At 39.2% G+C, this 19,852-nt stretch overlaps 2 protein-coding genes across 2 annotated transcripts in view; one reads left to right on the forward strand and one right to left on the reverse strand.

The window, feature by feature from the left end:
* Nucleotides 1-13,786: 13,786 nt before the first annotated feature.
* On the reverse strand, nucleotides 13,787-14,452 carry LOC144979113 (uncharacterized). The gene has a single exon (XM_078925710.1). It carries the CDS (start codon nucleotides 14,450-14,452, stop codon nucleotides 13,787-13,789), a length of 666 nt encoding a protein of 221 aa, XP_078781836.1.
* Nucleotides 14,453-18,999: 4,547 nt separating this feature from the next.
* The window catches only part of LOC144979606 (large ribosomal subunit protein uL29-like), a 38,394-nt gene continuing 37,541 nt past the window's right edge, over nucleotides 19,000-19,852 (forward strand). Inside the window, exon 1 of the mRNA XM_078926373.1 lies at nucleotides 19,000-19,142. Coding sequence (XP_078782499.1) covers nucleotides 19,137-19,142 — 6 coding nt within the window. The 5' untranslated portion in view covers nucleotides 19,000-19,136. The remainder of the gene's footprint in view (nucleotides 19,143-19,852) is intronic.

The raw sequence follows: 19,852 nt of genomic DNA on the forward strand, positions 1-19,852 counted from the left end.
GGAGAGAAGTGTTGAGTGGACATCATCATCATCATTGCCTTTTTCACCCTGGGTCAGGGTATAGGCCACAGACAAACAGTTTCCATCCTTCTCTATCCTGAGCCAACTTTTTTATCTCATTCCAGGTCTTACCACTTCTCTGTATATCAGCTTCTTTAATTCTTCTCCATGTTCCTCGTGGCCTTCCCCTTGATCTTCTGCCCTGAGGGTTCCAGTCCAATACTTTCTTTGTTATAGTTGAGTCATTCTTTCTAAGCGTGTGTCCAATCCATCTCCATCGTCTTCTTCCTATATCCTCTCCCACTGGTTTCTGTTGTGTTCTTTTCCATACTTCTTCATTTTTTATTCTATCCATCCATTTTATTCTGAGTAGCTTACGCATGCACCTGTTTACGAAAATCTGTACCCTCCTTATACATGCCTGTGATGCGTTCCAAGTTTCACATCCATACAGTAGGACAGACTTCACGTTTGAGTTGAAAAGTCTTAGCTTTAGTTGAAGGGAGATATCTTTAGTTCTCCAAACTCTGTTCAAAGATGTGAATGCAGCCTGTGCCTTTCCTATTCGTGCTTTCACCTCTGCTTCCGTGCCTCCATCCTTGTCAATTATACTTCCGAGATAGCAGAAAGTGTCTATATCTTCGAGTTCCTGATCTTTAACTTTGATCTGCTCCCTTTGACGCGTACCTATTCTCAAGACCTTTGACTTTGCAGGGTGAATTCTTAGACCAATTGATTCCGACAGGCTGTTTATAATTGTGGTTTTTGCTTGCATCTGGTCCTGGGTGTGGGACAAAAGAGCCAGATCATCTGCAAAATCCAGATCATCCAACTGTGTCCAGGGGGTCCACTGTATCCCATTTCTTCTCCCTTTGGAGGTTTCCTTCATTAGCCAATCAATGGCAAGGATGAACAGGAATGGAGAGAGCAAGCATCCCTGCTTGACACCAGTCTTAATTTCAAAGCTGTCAGTAAGCTGATCTTCATGTACAACCCTGCAACTTGATCCTTCATACATTTCCTTAATGAGGTTTACTATCTTTTCAGGGAGTCCATAATGTGCCAGAATTTTCCACAATGTTGCTCTGTCAATACTGTCGAAAGCCTTCTCGTAATCCAGAAAGTTGACAATAAGAGGAGAGTTCCATTCTATAGACTGTTCCACTATGACTCGCAGAGAGGCAATCTGGTCGGTGGTTGAACGGTTTTTTCGAAAACCTGCCTGTTCGTCCCGCAGTTTAGCATCTGTTGCATTCTTAATTCTCTCTAAAATAATACGGTTGAAAACCTTTCCTGGGATAGAAAGAAGAGTGATGCCTCGATAATTATTACAATTACTGAGGTCCCCTTTCTTTGGAAGCTTGATAAGATGTCCTTCCTTCCAATCCTTTGGGAATATCCCGTCATTCCAGATTCTCTCAAATAGTGGGTGCAGGGCCTCAGCATTTCTTTCCGCATCAACTTTTAGAGCCTCCGGTGGAATCTGGTCTGGTCCAGCAGCTTTCCCCCTTTTCATCTTGTTAATGGCACCCACAATCTCTGCTATCGATGGTGGATCACAGCTAATTGGTAGCTCATTCCTTGCAGGCAAAATTTCTGGCTGGTTGTCTGGTGGTGGTCTGTTCAGAAGGCAGTTGAAATGTTCCCTCCATCGTTCAGATTGAGCCTCTTTTCCAAAAATAGTTTTCCCATCTTTGTCTTTGACTGGTACCTCTGGTTTCCCATATTTTCCAGCAAGTGTCTTGGTAGTTTGATAAAGGATCCTCATGTGTCCTCCAGTCGCTGCTGCTTCTGCTTTCTCTGCAAGTCTGTTCATGAATGCTTCCTTGTCTTTCTTCACAGATCTTTTGACTTCCTTAGCTATGGCTCGATACTGCTCTTGTGCATCCAGTCTTGAAGCCCTTGTTCGGCTTGCATTCACTTGTTCCTTCCTTGTTCTCCTCTTTTCAATAAGGTCCAAGGTGGTTGGACTTATCCATTCTTTATGTTCCGATTTCTTTACCCCCAATACCTCGTGGCAAGTTGTTATGTAGACTTCCTTGATCTTTGCCCAATGTGACTCTACATCTATGTCCTCCTCGAGCTCAGTAAGAGGTTGGAATCTATTACTCAATTGTAGTTTGAATTCCTCATTCTTTTCCCCATCAAGTGCATTCACCTCGAATTTTCTTCTTGTATGTGATCTGGCCCCGTGTTTTCTGAGTCGGAGCTTAAGCTTTGCCAATAGCAGGTGGTGGTCTGATCCAACATCTGCCCCTCTCCGTACTGTCACATCTTCCAATGAACGTCTGAATCTACGAGAGATACAAAAATGATCAATCTGATTCTCTGTCATACCATCTGGTGAGACCCAAGTTGCTTTGTGGATCCTCTTATGGGGGAACACTGATCCTCCAATCACCAAACTGTTGAATGCACAGAAATTTGCAAATCTCTCACCATTATCATTCATTTCTCCCATGCCATGACGTCCCATGATACCTTCATAGCCTACGTTATCCTGTCCCACTTTTGCATTAGCATCTCCCATCAATATGTTGATGTCTTTCCTTGGCAACTTGTCAATGACTTGTTGTAGCAGACCATAAAATGTATCTTTGTCCTCATCTGTTGGGGCATAGATCTGTACAATGTTCATGTTGATCTTCTTACTCCGTGTTGTAAAGGACGCCATGATGATCCTTTCTCCGCAGTGTTCCCATCCTCTCAGTGACTTCTGGGCAAACTTGCTTAGAATTATTCCTACTCCCTGTGTATGAATCCCGTCCCCTCTCCCTGAATATAAAATCTTCTCCCCAGACTTGAGGTGTTTCTGTCCGGATTGTATCCAGTGGGTTTCGCTTACTCCAAGTATATGCAGCCTGTATCTTCTCATCTCAGTCACAACTTGAGAGCTTTTTCCTGCTTCATACATGGTGCGAACGTTCCACGACGCAATTCGAAGCTGCTTGTTTAGCGAAGACGTCATCGGGTCAGCAGAGTCCTTTCGGCTTTGTCTGTTGTCCTTCATAAATTCTGATATTCCAGAAACTCTTCGGTCGCCCAAGCTAAAAAAAGGATTTGGTTTGTCTGTCTGTGTTTCTGTAACGGTTAGAGTTTAACGGAAAGGGGTGTTAACCCTTTGCCAACCCCCAACCTGGAGGACCAGGTGACTCAAAGATGGAGGAATCACACACCATTAGTCGCCTTTTACGACACGCTGGCTTGGCGTTGGGCTATTCTTGACCCTCTCAGTTGAGGGACCCCGGACACCACACGGGGTTGAGTGGACATAACATTTGAGTATTCTTATTCTCGTTTTCATCTGCGTTTGTTGCGAAGTTAAAATGTTATTCAGTTGACTGAACCTCGACTTAGCTATAGCAATCCTGTTTTTCACTTCCAGCTCATTCTTTCCGTTGTTGGTCATTGTCTGTCCAAGATATTTAAAAGAATCTACTTGTTCGATGTTTTGATTATTAATTTGGATTTTTGCGCTTTTTTCAGGCTTCTTTGACATGACCATTACCTTCGTCTTTTGAACATTCATCTCTAGACCCTTTGCTGTACTGTTCAGGTTTACTTGATTTGCAAGGATCTGTAGATTTGTCTCGTTCGATGCCAACAATACTGTATCATCTGCATATCTCAGATTATTTATCCTCCTACCTCCAATAACAATACCTGGAATGTGCTCGGTTTTACGGAAGATAAACTCTGTGTACAGGTTAAATAGATATGGAGAGAGGATACATCCTTGACGAACTCCTCTTTTAATTGGCGTGAAAGGTGACAGATCGCCCTGAATCCTGATGGCTGCTTTTTGATGCCATTATAGATTGGTGATTAGCCGTATATTTTTGCCATCAATGCCTGCCTTTTTCAGACATGTCATTAATTCTCCATGCTGTACCCTGTCAAATGCTTTTGCGTAATCGATAAAGCATGCATAGATTTCTTTTTGATGATCAAGGTATTTTTGTGTGATATTATTTAAACAGAAAATTGCTTCTCTTGTCCCATTATTTTTTCTAAAGCCAAACTGTACATCGCGAACTTCATTATCGATGGCAGACCTGATTCTTTCTAGGATGATCTTCAATAATAATTTAGTTACATGGGGCATCAGACTTATTGTGCGGAAATCACTGCAAGTTGTCGCCTTTGGTTTTTTCGGTAGGGTGATGTAAACCGATTTGGCAAGTTCATCTGGAATATAGCCTGTATTGTAAATACTATTAAAGAGATCTGTTAGTTTCACATTTGAGAATTCTTTCAAATTTTTAGCATTTCTGTTACAATGCCATCTTCACCCTCAGCCTTGCCATCTTTCATATTTTTCAATCCATTTTCTATCTCACATGTGGATATAGCGCGATATAAAAGCTCAAGCCCAAGTTTCTCTAAACATCACTATCAGTCAAAATTTGATCTTGTGGTTAACACCTTTTAAATTTTATATATATATATATATATATATATATATATATATATATATTATATATATATATATATATATATATATATATATATATATATATATATATATATACTTTATATCACAATATATAGGTCTACTAATTTTAAGTGCTTGTAAATTTTATGCCCTTAAATAAAAATTTCGGAATTCAAAATTCATCAGCAGTATCGTATAGATTTGATTTAGATAATTAAAATCAAAACTAGATGTGTGCATCTGTGTTCTTGTGCGGATTTATCATATTGGCACTTGATTTAAAAAAAAAATTACTGTATTTTTAGTTTTGTTATATGGTGTTCAAGCACTGCCTACAGTCAAAACAATAACATTTGAAAACGAAAACTTAACTGGTATACCCTTTGTAAATAGGAGAAATACACATTCTAACGTTGTTGAGACGTATCTTTTCTCAGGCACTGGTCCACGAAACGCACTGATTTGTATTCACGGGTCTCACCACACCCCCGGATAACGACAATAACAATCTTTCTAAATATCCATAAAGAACCGATTCAGCATATTACAGGGTGAGGAAATAATGACCATTGATACATTTAATCAGGTCTTAAAAGAGGAAGCAACAGAAATCATTGGTTTTAAAGAAAATGTCAAATCAGAATGGATCACGGCTGAGACATGTTGTGTCTATGTAGGAGAAATGGCAAGTAGGAATAGACAAGTATAGAAGTTAGACAGTTTTCCCCAAAGACATAAGTCGTCTGTTGCCTCTTTTACCCTGTTATACTGAAATAGCGGTTTAAAAAAAAATCCCAAATTTTGCAAGCTAAAAACAGCAAAAATTTGCTAAAGATTTGCGATTAATTTTCCTAAAAACCCATATTAGTTCCTGAAAGAGAAATGCACTTTTATTTTGTTTTTAAGGGTTTCACTGCGGTTGCAACAAATGTAAGGTAATATCAGCGCAGTAAAAAGGAAGAAAATGAGATAGTAAAAAAGAAACTACTCTTGATTAATTATCTTTCACGTTCTACACGAGCTATCAAATAAAAAAAAAATTCGTCTTTTTTTTTTTCTTTGCAAAAACCTCCAAAATTTGCAAAGATTTGCAAAAAATTTTTTTTTGCCGATTTTGAGGCCGCAATGCAAATCAGCGATGAAAAAAACTGCATTGCCAAGTTAGAGTTGGGTTAAAGTTCCTGACAACTCAAGAGATACTAAGACAATTTTAAGTTTAGAGAAATAAGAAGTAGTGGTATGTTGTGGGACGTTATATATGGATATATTAGGTTCAGAAGGTAAGTATTAAAACAGAAATACTTTAATATAAATCAACAGAATCGCCTCACACAATAACATGTTAACACATAATTAGCCAAAAGAATAATAGTAAATTTTAATCAATTAAGTTTAGGCCATGGGTAAGCTAATTTTCATCTCTTCATTGTCCGTTTATCAAATAATTAACTGATTCCTTATCTGTTTGGTAGACGTTGGAATGACTGGTGGCGACCTTCCTATGATTGGTGGCGGCGCTAGGGTTGCTTCAACCTGTTTGTTCCATGTAGGAGTCTTTTAGTCATTCTCTGGTTGTCCCAATGGGTCACTTGATAGCTTCAGCTCTGGATCAATGTGTAATCAAATGGTTGATTAATGGTAACCAGGTGGTCGATTCAGGGGTAATTAGCTCTGTGAATATCCAGGAGCAAATCTTTGATTAGTTGCAAATTTTTTGTACTCCTTATGAGCAGCGATGTCGTAAAGATTTCCAATTAACAAACCCTTGACATCACCACTGGTCTAAATTAATGTTATTAATAATTATTAATTAATGGGTTACAGGCATGTTAGTTCAGTGGGATGGGGAATGATAAGTAACTATGAGAGCATAAGAATCAATACATATTAATGCATAATAATACTATCGCGTATTAGTATTAGTGATAGCACATTTGTAAATGTAATTAATTCATTTGGAAGGCATACATACAGATACAATAATAATTCATATTATAGATATAGAGAGTGGATGGAATATTTTCGGTTATAATAACGTGAGTTATCAATTTCTGTTAATAACATGAGTTATCGATTTCTGTTATATTACAGGTTGTGTCTACTTACGGCCCAGGCGAAAACACTATATTAATTATTACTCACTACACATACTAGTTTTATATGGCATTAATTAATCATAACATAATTTAAGTCCACAGCTATAAGATTGATACATCTCTCGTCTCTCAGCTGGTCGTTAATTTATTCAGTGTCATAATTTGGTGTCTTCGTAAGTGCAGCCGATGTAACATTAATTAGGCTGGGATAATAAAATCATAAAAGTATGGGGCGACGCTGTGAGAAAATATGTATTGAGTTATTTAAAATCCCGAGAAAGTTAGGAGGGATTTGAAATAGATCACTACAAGACATGGTCAGCAATTGATGACAGGAAGCAAATAAAGAAGAAAATCTTATGCATCAAATCACCACATCTCAAAGGCATGTACTCAATGCAATACAAATAAAAAGATAGAGATGTCAAAACACCAGCAAGGAAGGACAAACGGAAATATGTTAACCAACTTGCAGAGAAAGCACAAGCAACAGCAGATCGGAAATACATGAAAATAGTCTACACGATAGCCAAGAAACTTCGATGAGACAGAGGTACTAACCAAGATGTACCCGTAAAGGCTGAGGATGGCTCAATGATTACAGAAGAAAACAACCAATTAGAAAGATTTGTAAAGAGCACTTCCAGAAAATCCGTAACAAACCAGACCCAAGCACCTTCCCCAACATTAACGAGGCAGATGAAGACCTTGAAGTTGATATGGGTGACATTTCAGTTGGAGAAATCAGGGAAGCAATCAAAAAGTTGAAGAATGGGAAAGCTCCTGGAGATTATGGTAATTTGCCCTGGAATCAATACTGACATATGGAGGGATGGGTTATCTATCCATTCTCGATTCATCCGATCATTATTTACATATCACACAAGATGGCGGCGATTATCAAATTAAAAAGCTGCTGTTGTTACTTCTGCTTCTCCTTTTCTGTGGCATATGATTCCTCTCTGTATGTTACTAATTTTAGCCGAATATAATGACGTCACTATCACACCCACACACACACCTATTTCTAGTGCTGGGTCGAGCTTGAAACGATCAAATCGAGCGGGTAATCGATCGAGTCCTCTAAAATCGAGCGGGTTTCGAGCGGGCTTCGAGTCGGTGACGTCAACAAGCAGTGATTCGTTTGAAAAAAAAAAAAAAAAAAAAAAAAAAAAAAAAAAAACACGAGCATCTCGTTTGCCACAGGAAACTTCACAGACCCCTCCCTCTCTTATGTCTGTGACTGACTTGACTGCAGCTGGTTATGATGGGGGCTGCCAGATGACCAAGTTCAAAATTGGCTACTAAGAAACGCTTTTCTATTATTATTCTTTTTTTTTTTTTTAATCTTTTATTTAAAAAAAAAATGACAAAATACGTTTTATCCAACTGTAGTCGATTGTTTTGTTAATCAAAACCAATGAGTTTTTCAAGGGAGTCAGAATGCTTGTGGTGTTTGGCTATTTGGGGTCTATTTGACTACTTGGGCAAGAAGAAATCTGGCTGTCTGGCAGCCTTGATTATGATCGTTCGTCGCATCACACACACACACACACACACACACACACACACACACACACACACACACACACACACACACGCCATCAAACAGTTGTTGATGGTGAAGGGTTGAGACCCCACCACCACCATCCCGCTGTCACCTTAACATTTCATCTGCAATGATCTACTTGGACCATCTACAACCAATCAAAGAGACTTGCCAAACACATTTGTCAACTTTTTTAAAGACAAAATCCATAACATTCGTTCAGAACTAGGTCGGCATGAACCATTTATAGATACAAATACATTCTGTGGTACCCCTTTAGACAAGTTCCAACCAGTTTCACCTAGTTTCATAAACGAGTTGATAAAAAAAAGCCCCCATTAAATCCTGCGACCTTGATCACCTACCAGCACAGCTTTTGGCCAGCTCCATCGATACATTATTACCATCCATTACATCAATCATAAATACATCCATACTGACTGGCGAAGTTCCATCGTGCTTTAAAAGTGCCCTCGTCAAACTACTTCTGAAGAAACCATCACCGGGCCACAATATATTAAACAATTATCGTCCTGTATCAAATTTACCTTTTTTGTCAAAACTTTTGGAGAAGGTAGTTCTTACTCAATTAACATCTCATCTTAAGAACAACAGTTTGGAACAACCCTTTCAGTCAGCCTACAAACATCAACACAGTACTGAAACGGCGCTTCTTAAAATCTTTAATGACTTATGTTATGCTGATGCTAACAATATCAATGTATTATGCCTTTTAGATCTTTCAGCTGCCTTTGACACCATTGACCATGACATTTTGTTAAGAAGACTAGAAAATACGTTCGGCATAAAAGGAATTGCCCTTAAATGGTTTACATCATATTTACAGGATCGACGGCAGACTGTCGTGGTGAATGGTGTTCAGTCAGAACAAGTTTTACTAAATTTTGGAGTGCCACAAGGCTCTGTTCTTGCCCCTGTCCGTTTTACTGTATATATGCAGCCCCTTTCTAGTGTGATATCCAGATTCAATCTGAGTTATCATTTTTATGCAGATGATACGCAAATATATGATTCAGCACCCCTTAGTAATTTACAGTTCTTAATACAACGACTTACGAGCTTTTTTAATGAGATTAAATCTTGGATGTACCACAATAAGTTAAAATTAAATGATAGTAAAACTAAGATTTTCATGTGTGGAAGGCCGAGTATCCTTAAACAGGCAAATAAATTACCTATTACTCTCGGAAATAGCACAATAGAATTTTCAAATAAAGCAAAAAACCTTGGCGTCATCATTGATAAAGATCTTTCCATGATAAGCCACGTGAATAGCACCATACAATCTATGTACATAAAAATGAAAAAAAATAAGCAAAATTCGTAATTTAATACCGAAGCATATAGCAGAACTTTTAATTAATTCCCTGGTTTTATCTAAATTGGACTATTGTAACTCCCTTTGGGCGAATTTAGCTAAAGACAAAATTAGCAAACTTCAGGTTGCTCAAAATAACGCAGCCAGGCTCATTGTACGCAATAACAAAAAAATACCCGTCAGCAACTCTTCTTCTCCGTGAGTTACATTGGCTTCCTGTGGAAAAAAGAGTTGCCTATAAGATTTGTACTGTTGTCTACAAATCCCTGAGCTTGAACAGTCCCTCCTATATTAAAGACCTTCTAAACATATATATCCCCAATAGAAACTTGAGGTCAAGCAATGACCAATCAATCCTTGTCAAACCTAAGCCATTCCGTAAAATAGGTGAACAGTCTTTTCAATTTTCGGCCCCCCATTTTTGGAACTCTCTCCCATCACTCGTGAGATGCTCGGATTCGTTGACAACGTTCAAATCTCGCTTAAAGTTTTATCTTTTTACGTCATAATGTTGCAATATTATTTTCATATTTTGTTGTTGTTAAATTGAATTCGTATCACGTTTCCTTCACACTTGTCTCACTGTAATATGTTTTGTTTTATATCACTGTAAAGCGCTTAGAGCCTGTGACAACGGGGTAAAGCGCTATATAAATGCCATTTATTATTATTATTATTATTATTATTATTATTATTATTATTATTATTATTATTATTATTATTATTATTATTATTATTTATGTCGCGCCAAAAGTTGTCGGCCGCCCCCACCTCCCATTTGTCACTGGTCGTCATCGCCTCTTGTGTGTAAAAATAAATGAACAAGAATGGTGTGTTTTTATTAGGTAGGTAGATAATAATAATATTTAGCAGGTTCCACCTCAGACACACACGGATTGCCCGGACACGATGATAACGATGCCGACGACAATGGATGATGATGACGATGATGATGATGATGATTATCGTGTTTCTGTTTAAAAAATGATAATACTTTAGCAGGTTCCACCCCCACCCCCCACACGGATAGACCGGACCCGAAGATGATGATTGTAGTATTGCTGGCTGTTACGGCTGTGATGAGGATGATGATGATGATGATGATGACGATGACGCAGATGGTGATTATTTGTTCGGTCGCTCAGTGGTACGGTGTCTCTTGTTATAAAATCAAGCCTTGTCAATGACCGGATGAGTGACAGTGATTGTTGAAAAATTGTGATCCAGACGTTAAGTCCGTGTGTAAGGCACTTGACTCAGGTGTGAATGTATTCCTATCTTATTAGCAATGACGGGTATTGTAAAGAGCTTTAATACAAAAAGACTCCAAACAGCGATCGGTACCTACTGTACAAAATGGATGTATGGTCGATATGGCGTGCCAGAGGAATAAATTAAATAAAATATTGTGAAGTTCATTGAGAATGGCAAATCCTTGGAAATGCGCTTTGAACTAATACATCTGCTAGACAACTCCGATTCCAATATAAACGACTGATTAATGTTCCCATATATAAATATATAAATATATATTTCAAACCCCTTTTGAAAAAACCTGATCTCGATAAAGAGAACTTAAAAAACTATCGCCCTGTCTCTAATCTTCCTTTTCTCTCTAAGATCTTAGAAAAGCTTGTTTTGAAACAATTACTGTCTCATCTTAAAAATAATTGTCTTGAAGAAAAATTTCAGTCTGCTTATAGGCAACATCATTCGACGGAAACCGCACTTGTTAGGGTTGTTAATGATCTCCTCTCTGTTATAGACAATGGTTCATGTTTCTTTGGAATTTGCTTGACCTATCGTCTGCTTTTGATACTATTGATCACAATCTTCTTCTCAAACGTCTTGAAATTACTTATGGCGTGTCTGGTGCAGCGCTTGATTGGTTTAGGTCATATTTGTTTAATCGTAAACAGATTATTACGGTGGATGAATATAGATCGGAGGAAATCTTTCTTGATTGTGGGGTTCCCCAGGGTTCAGTACTTGGACCCGTTCTTTTTGTTTTGTACGTTGGCCCTCTGTCTAAAATCATCAGAAGTTTTGGTCTGTCTTACCATCAATACGCTGATGATACGCAATTGTACTGCGTTTCCAATATGAGAAATTTACAAGAAGTATCAGCCAATAGTAAAAATTGTATCCAAAGTGTTAAGAAATGGATGAATGAGAACAGACTGAAACTGAATGATGATAAGACGGAGGTGCTGTATGTGGGGAACAGGAAGTGGAAAAGTGAAACAGATTTGAAGTTGGGGGATGCCTCTATTCAAATTGTTGACAAAGTGAAAAACCTTGGCACATTCTTAGACTCTGGACTGTCGATGGAGCACCAGGTTAATAATTTGGTTAGATCTCTCTTTTTCCAACTAAAAAAGATTGCTTCCATTAGACGGTTCATATCTGAGGATGTGACCAAGCACCTGGTTGTGTCCCTCGTACTATCGAAATTGGATTATTGTAATGCTCTGTTGTTTGGCGTTTCGCAATACAATCTGAAACGTCTTCAGATTGTCCAAAACAGCGCTGCCAGACTAGTATTTATGAAGCGTAGGTGCGACTCTGCCGGACCTCTACTTCATGACCTGCATTGGCTGCCTGTTGAGAAAAGAATTAAATTCAAAGCTTGTGTTTTAGTGTATCGTTGTCTTGAAGGTACTGCCCCTTCCTACCTTTCAGAACTAATTGAAAGATATTCAAAACCCCGCCCCTTACGTTCGGCCAGTGATTCCACAAAACTAGTTGTCCCTCGAATTCGGAAAAATGCTGGAATGAGATCCTTTTCTCATTTCGGACCCTCTATTTGGAACGCCTTACCGCAGAGCATTCGTGAAAAAGAATCTTTGTCTATTTTTAAACGTTCGCTTAAAACATATTTGTTTCGATTTTAGTAGATGGTATGAGAAGCAAGATAGGTTTGGTTTGTGTTGTGTGTTGTATTGTGTGTGTGTGTATGTGTGTGTGTGTGTGTGTGCTTGTGTGTGTGAATGAGTATGTTTCAGCCAAAGTAATTTGTAATTTAAGCGCTTAGAGTCTGGTGTCTCGGAGTTATAGCGCTATATAAGTTTTCAGCATTATTATTATTATTATTATAAACTATAGTTAGCTGAAAATCTTTCTTTGTCGGGAGTCAAAAGTATGGAACAAATTAGACCAAAAAAATCAAAGGGGTTTTTCAGGAGCACTGATTGATTTTAGATTGATTATTATATTGAAATGTGTTGACATTTATTTTATCCGTTATTATTAGGGTGGTGGTGGTGGTGGTGATGATGCTGATCCTGCTGATATGATGGTGATGATAAATAAATTAAACATAATTCCCTTTATTTATCCCATAGGGGAGATTCGTCTTTCGGGTCTATTCTAAGGGAAGACTGGAATAACCTAAGCGACAGCCGCAGTGCAGCGCTGCAAATTTAGTTAAGGCAAGGTGACTTGCTCAAGACCACTCAGCGGCGGGTGATCAAACTTGGTACCTTTCGGGTGCGAACCAAAGACCGTACCGCTGCCCTTGATGATGATGATGATTGTAATATTGTTATAAAATGAGTATACAATACAGGATGATTGGATTTAGTGCAGCTCTTTATTTTCAAGCTAGCTGGATACGAAACGAAAAATAATAAACGGAAAAAACAAGGGAGCTAAAAAGTTCTTATTATTATGTGAAGTGGTTCTTATCAAAAGGGTTGGTATGAACGTATTATTTACACTACTGTTACATCCCCCTTCTCAAATAGAACGTAAGCATATTTTTTAATCAAGATTGAGATAGATATATAAACACGTTATGCTCGTAGGGCCTGTCTAGAACATAGAACTTAGAACATCAAATGTAATTTGGGGACCCTAGGTTAAGAACCTCAGATCAGCCAATCAGTGGGCAGGATGCCAAAAAGTAACAAAACATAACGTAAAGATTTAAGGTTCCAAATGACCTCAGTAAGCTTTCCTAATGTTTTTAGATTAACATAAGGTAGGATGAGATCATAATAAGTTGGGAAAAGGCTCTTCAATGTGGGCATCACCTGAAAGAAAAAAGACTAGAGGTCTCGTGACCTCGACCCAGTGGAGGGCATTATTGTGTCCCTTTATCCACTGGTCCCTAACCTAGTGTTTGTCTTTGTGTTCACCTCAATATCCATTAATATTCAGTGTAGGCGTAGAAATTTGGTGCATTGTGGGTATTGTGTATTGCATTCTACAGCACTTCCTATACTAGTGACATTGCCTATGAAATGACTGTAGACTATTCTGACAGTCACTCTTCCTCAAGGGTATTATTGCATGTATACCTGTGTAGAGGGTAATGAAGAGTGAGAATAAAGTGAGGTGACAGGTGACGATAGTAGAACTTATGGTTAGTAGTTTTCGACGAGCCTTTTAGGGCGGATAATTTCCCGACCAGACCTTGTGTGGTGGGTAGGTACAGGAATGTGAGTCTCCAGGGCATTGTCTGGACCATTGTTTGTCTCCTGCTGTGCAAGTTGTGTTGTGTACTCTTCGTTGTTCTTGAGCGATGGAGAACCTGGAGTCTTTCTTTCCTTAAGATGTATACGATTTCTGCGGACAGTACCGTTGGGTGTCTCCACTGTGTAGCTTCTTGGTTCCGCGGCATGATCTATCACTGTTGCTGCTGACCATGTATGGTAAATTGGGTCTTGTAGGAGGACCGGCTGACCTCTATGCAGCTGTGGAAGAGTGTTAGATACTTTGTCGTATTGTTCCTTTTGTTTCAGCTGTCTATGTTTCAGGTTGTCCCGAGCTTGTTCTATTCTGGGGGTGATCTTCATTGTTCGTGGTATTGGAGTTCGGATTGATCTGTTGAACAGAAGTTCAGCGGGGGAAGGTAATGTCTGGTCAATCGGTGTAGTTCTTAGGTTGAGTAGAGCAATCTGCGGATTTTGTTTGGTCTCTTTTGATTTCTTTAAGCAGTTCTTAACCGTCTGCACCATCCTTTCAATGAAGCCGTTTGATTGTGGGAAATAAGGACTGGAAGTTATATGTTCGATTTCCCATTCCTTCATGAATGCTTTAAATTCCGTGCTTGTGAACTGTTATCGGTCACAAGCGTGAGAGGAATACCGTGAATAGCAAACACTGATTGAAAGTATTTAATTATCTCTTGACTTGTCATGGTTGTCAGTGTTTTTACGAATGGCATCTTGCTGAAGTAGTCTCCCATTAGGATATAATTTTTTCCATCCAGATGGAATATGTCTGCCGCTAACTTCTCAAATGGGATATCTGGTAGTTTGGGCTGTAATAGCGGTTGACGTACCTGGCTTTTTCCATATTTGTTGCAAATCTGACACGAATGAACCTTCATGGTGATGTCTTTTGTCATACCGATCCAAAATACATTGTTTTTTGCACGTAGAATGCATTTGTCTCGACCTTGATGACCAGCATGAATTTTGTCCAGTATCATTTCTCGTAATTTCTTTGGTATCAAAATAGCTGTGCCTTTAATGATGAGGTCATTGTCAAAAGAGAGTAACTGATTCATGGACCAGTAAGGTCTAAGTGCTTTCTTCACTTGACTGATGTCTTCAGGCCAGCCTTCTCTTATTTGCTTTGCGAGTGAGGCAAGTTCTGCGTCGTTTGCTGTTTCCTCTAAGAGCTCAGTCCTCCTCTCTGGGCTTATTATTATTATTACATGTTGGATTGTGGCGTCCAACTCAATTTCCTCACCACTTGTAGGTTTGTTTCTGGATAAAAAATCTGCAAAAACCATTTCTTTGCCAGGTTTGTATGTAATGGTGCACTGGTATGGTTGTATACGTAGGAGCATGCGCTGTAGTCGTGGAGGTGCCTTTGCAATGTTTTTCAACTGGATTGTCTCTAATGGCTTGTGGTCAGACTGTACAGTTATCTCTTTGCCGTAAATGTACGTATGAAATCTTTCACATGCAAAGACGACGGCCAGCATTTCACGTTCGATATTTGCGTATCGTGCTTCTGTGTCTGTCAGGCTCTTGGATGCAAAGGCAATGGGCTTTCCATCCTGTAGAAGCGCTGCTCCAAGACCGTTCAATGAGCTGTCCACTTCTATCGTGGTGGATTTGTGAGGGTCAAAATAAGATAGCCTCAAATGCTGGTGGATGTCATTCTTCATCATTTGGTATATTTTTTCATGCGAACTATTCCAGTTCCAGACATTATCCTTTTTCAAAAGCTCTCTCAGTGCGGTAGTTCTTTCGCTTAACCTTGGAATGAACGGACTTAGGTATTGGATCATCCCAAGAAACGATTGCAGTTCAGTTTTGTTGCTTGGACTGGCCTTTGATTTGATGTTGTCACACTTGCTGGGACTAGGCTGGACACCTTCTTGGGACCATTCTAGACCAAAAAATGTAATTTTATCCTGTCTGATGAAGCACTTCTTACTGTTGAAAACAAGGCCATGTTTTTTTTGCTACTTCCATTAAATGGAGCAAATTTTTGTCATGCTCTGCTTGGTTCTTGCCATATACACATACGTCATCTGTGATACCTTCTACTCCTGGGCATTGTTCTAGAATTTCATCCATTTTTCTCTGAAAGACATCTTGGGAGACGCTGAGCCCAAAAGGGAGTCTTATAAACTTGTATCGCCCAAAGGGTGAATTGAACGTTGTCAGCAGACTTGATTCTTCATCTAGTTTGATTGCCCAGTATCCATGCTGCGCATCTAATTTGGAAAAGACTTTTGCATTGGGAGAATTTATGCGAGATTTCTTCAAGGGTTGGTGTCCTATGGTGTTCTCTTTTAATGGCTTTGTTAAGATCTTTGGGGTCCAAGCACACCCGGAGTTTTCCATTAGATTTTCTACTGAATGCCAATGAATTTACCCAATCTGTTGGCTGACTCACTGGCTCAATGACACCTATTTCTTCCATCCTGTTTAGTTCCTGTAGTAGCTCGTCCCGTATGTGTATGGGGCATTTCCTTGGTGGATGTATTACAGGTGTGGCGTCTTCCCGGAGAGTAATATGGAATTCCCCTTCAAAGTTGCCAATGGAGTCGAAGCATTCGGGAAAGTCGTGCTTTAGCTCATCGAGTGGTGTTTTTGTTTTGGCTTGTACAGCGCAGTTTATTTTCACCAGGTTGAGTAGACGACATGCTTCAAGTCCTAAAATATTTGGGCTGTTTGAGTCTACTGCATAAAATGTGAGGCTGTGACCTTTGCATTTGACTTGTAAGCATCCTCTCTGATCAATTGTACCACCTCCGTAGCCAGATAAGACGGTCTTGTTTCCTGTGAGCACTTTGTCTATGTCTTCATCAGGATATATTTGGTTCAATGCTCTCACTGTGATAATGTTTGCATTCGCACCAGTGTCGACCTTGACTCTCAGGTTCATAATTTGTGATCTGTGAGGTACTTCCAATGGAATTCTCGTATATATTTCATCTCTCTTATTTTTGTCAATCCCGACAGTATCAATGTTGAATTCATCGTCGTTAATAGTTTCTGCCATTAGGTCATGAACTTTTGGCTTGAGTGTAAATCTATGATTTTTATCCCATTGTTTATGGTCTCGATTGTTTTGTTTCGAGTTAGGGGGGATGGATCTGCAAACGTTTGCCCAATGGTTAGGCTTGTCACATATCTTGCACATTGTGCCGAAAGCAGGACATTTTCTTCGTTCGTGTCGAAGACCGCATTGACCGCACTGTTGTAGTTGTCTATGATCTCTTGCTTTTATGGCATCTAGTTCGGCCTGTGTTCTTGACTCCGCTCCCGAGGCTGCTGTGCTATATTCTTCCATGTGCCGGATTGATGCCTCGTGGCTTTTAAGTAAGTTTATGGCTGTTTCGAGATTAAGCGCATCACCCTGTTCTAGTAGTCGCTTTCGTTCGTTTTGGTATTTACAGCCTTTAATCAGCTGCTCCAGCATCCTGTCATTGCGTATGTTCTCATCTCTAAACGAACATTTTGCTGTCTTGTTCCGTAGACGCAATACAAACGCTTCTAGGTTTTCGTCTGTCATCTGGGACAGTGACTGTAGCTCTATCCTTTCCACCCATTTGTTGGGTTTTTCTACTAAGAAGTTTTCAAAAACTTTCCATACCTTTATTGGGTCTTGTTTATCCACTGCTGATAGTTTGGAGGACTGGACGATGTCTCTACCTTTGGTGCCCGTAGATAGCAGGATGTAATGATACTTATTTGCATTATCGACATTGTTTATAATAAAAAACGATTCCATGAATTCCTTCCATTCGTCGTATGCTTCTTGTTTGTTGTCTTTGCACCAATCAAGATAAGGCATTGGTACCTGACTAAAAGCCATATTAATCTCAAAAACAATGTTACCTGCTCAAAATAATGGACACAAGGGTAGATAAATAGTAGGATTACCGCTGCCACCATGTAATATAGTTATAAAATGAGTATACAATACAGGATGATTGGATTTAGTGCAGCTCTTTATTTTCAAGCTAGCTGGATACGAAACGAAAAATAATAAACGGAAAAAACAAGGGAGCTAAAAAGTTCTTATTATTATGTGAAGTGGTTCTTATCAAAAGGGTTGGTATGAACGTATTATTTACACTACTGTTTCAATGATGATGATGATGATGATGATGATGATGATGATGATGATGGGAACTAACAAAGAATACACAGGCACCTAACATTGAAACATTCCATATTCAAAGCTAATGTTTTACTTTAAGAAATTGAGCTTTACATAGCACAATATCCACTAAATGTGCTCAAAGCGCTTTACAAGGGGTCCATGGTCAACAGCAACATTTAATATGTAGGACGGGACATGCCGCCTGTTAAGCGATATTACAATTTTTCAGACAAAGACAACGCTGTAAACGGCCAGGTACTCATTTTACACCTGAGTACGGTGAGAGAATGTGAATAAAGAGCCTTGTCCAAGGACTCAACTATGCACCGAGCGCGAGGCTTAAACCCAAGACTTCCCGATCCGAAAGCGAGTGTCATACCACTAGACCATTATAATGCACTAGACCCATGGCCGACTAGAGTACTATAGTTACGTCATGACTAGACCACATAGCCGCACTACTGTAGGAGTGTTCATTGATAGATGGATGCGTGTGTGTCATAGAAATAGCCTTAGTGTGTGTGTGTGTGTGTGTGTGTGTGTGTGTGTGTGTGTGATAGTCAAACTTTAGTAGGTTTAATGAAGTCTTGTCACACACGCGTGATACACCTATACGAATTTCCCTGCCACCCAGACACACTAACATCTGACAAGGAGTGAGGGCTGTGGAAGAACCACAGACTACGTGTGCAAATGTTGGCGATTGGTATCAGATGGCAAACTTAACTGTGATCGTTTGAAATGATTCGAAACACTCGTTACCACTCCTCTCGCTCGGATCCTGATCGTCTCAAGCTCGTCTCAAGTGTCAAGATCGTCTCAAGCTCGTCTCAAGTGTCAAGATCGTCTCAAGCTCGTCTCTGCTCGCCACAACCCGCTCGCTCGATTTACCAACTCGCTCTTCCGCATTGAGATCGGACGCTGAATCGTGGGTTGGCGCTCGAACGTCGATCGGGTAAAAGCGATCAAATAACCCAACACTACCTATTTCCTTCCTGCTCGAGCGAGATAAACAAACGCAGACATCCTCTTCAGGGAAAATTATTAATTATTAAATATCATACTCATATTGAACTGCCGTCTAACAAAGTCGAGGTCCGTTGAATCATTCTTCCAAACGTATACTAATTATGGAAAAAAATGGAGGTAAAACAACTCGTCATCTTCATTTAAACAAGCTTTTACTTTTAAGTTTCTCAGACTCAGCAGACACCCATATGACATATGATTATATGTATGATGTATGCCATCCGCCTCCGCCTTCATCACCATCAGTCTCATTAGTCATTATCCTTCATTTAAATTGATAATTCAATATGAATCTTAGCACAAAGTCCCCGCCGCAATGACATGTTGGTACTACCGCAAACTCGGGGACCCAAATAATTTTGGGGTTTTGGGAGGGGGAAAACTAATTTAAAAAATAATTTTTGGGGGTTTGGGAGGGGGGAAATAGATATTCATATTCATATTGTTTCTTCACTACTGAACTGCAGTGCAGGCCTGGCACTGGCAATTCAAATTCAAATTCAATGATGTTGATAAAAATATAAGTAAAAGTAAAAAAAGTACCTAGATATGTCATGTTCAGCCAATTGAGTGGAACGAACACCTCACAATTTTGGTAACATAATAAGAAAGATCTAAGATGAAGTGAGTCAAGAAGCGGTAGAAGATAATAGAGGCTGGCCTGGAGAAAAAAGTGATTGGAACATTGGGAAGCAAAATCAGGACCAACAAATTGATTTGGCTTTCTCTGTCTGGCTGCTTGAAGGCAGGCTGCCATCCACCATTTAAAAAATAAAGATTTTAAAACTTTTTGTTTTTTTTTGTTGTCTATATAAAAATTTAAAATT

This window comes from Berghia stephanieae, chromosome 9, assembly GCF_034508935.2.
Source record: "Berghia stephanieae isolate SIO BIC M18660-M18661 chromosome 9, UCSD_Bste_1.3, whole genome shotgun sequence".
Taxonomy (NCBI): domain Eukaryota; kingdom Metazoa; phylum Mollusca; class Gastropoda; order Nudibranchia; family Aeolidiidae; genus Berghia; species Berghia stephanieae.

What these genes read in the sequence shown, in the direction of transcription:
- LOC144979113 (XM_078925710.1), bottom strand. Translation starts at nt 14,452, where the DNA reads ATGAAGGAATGGGAAATCGAACATATAACTTCCAGTCCTTATTTCCCA.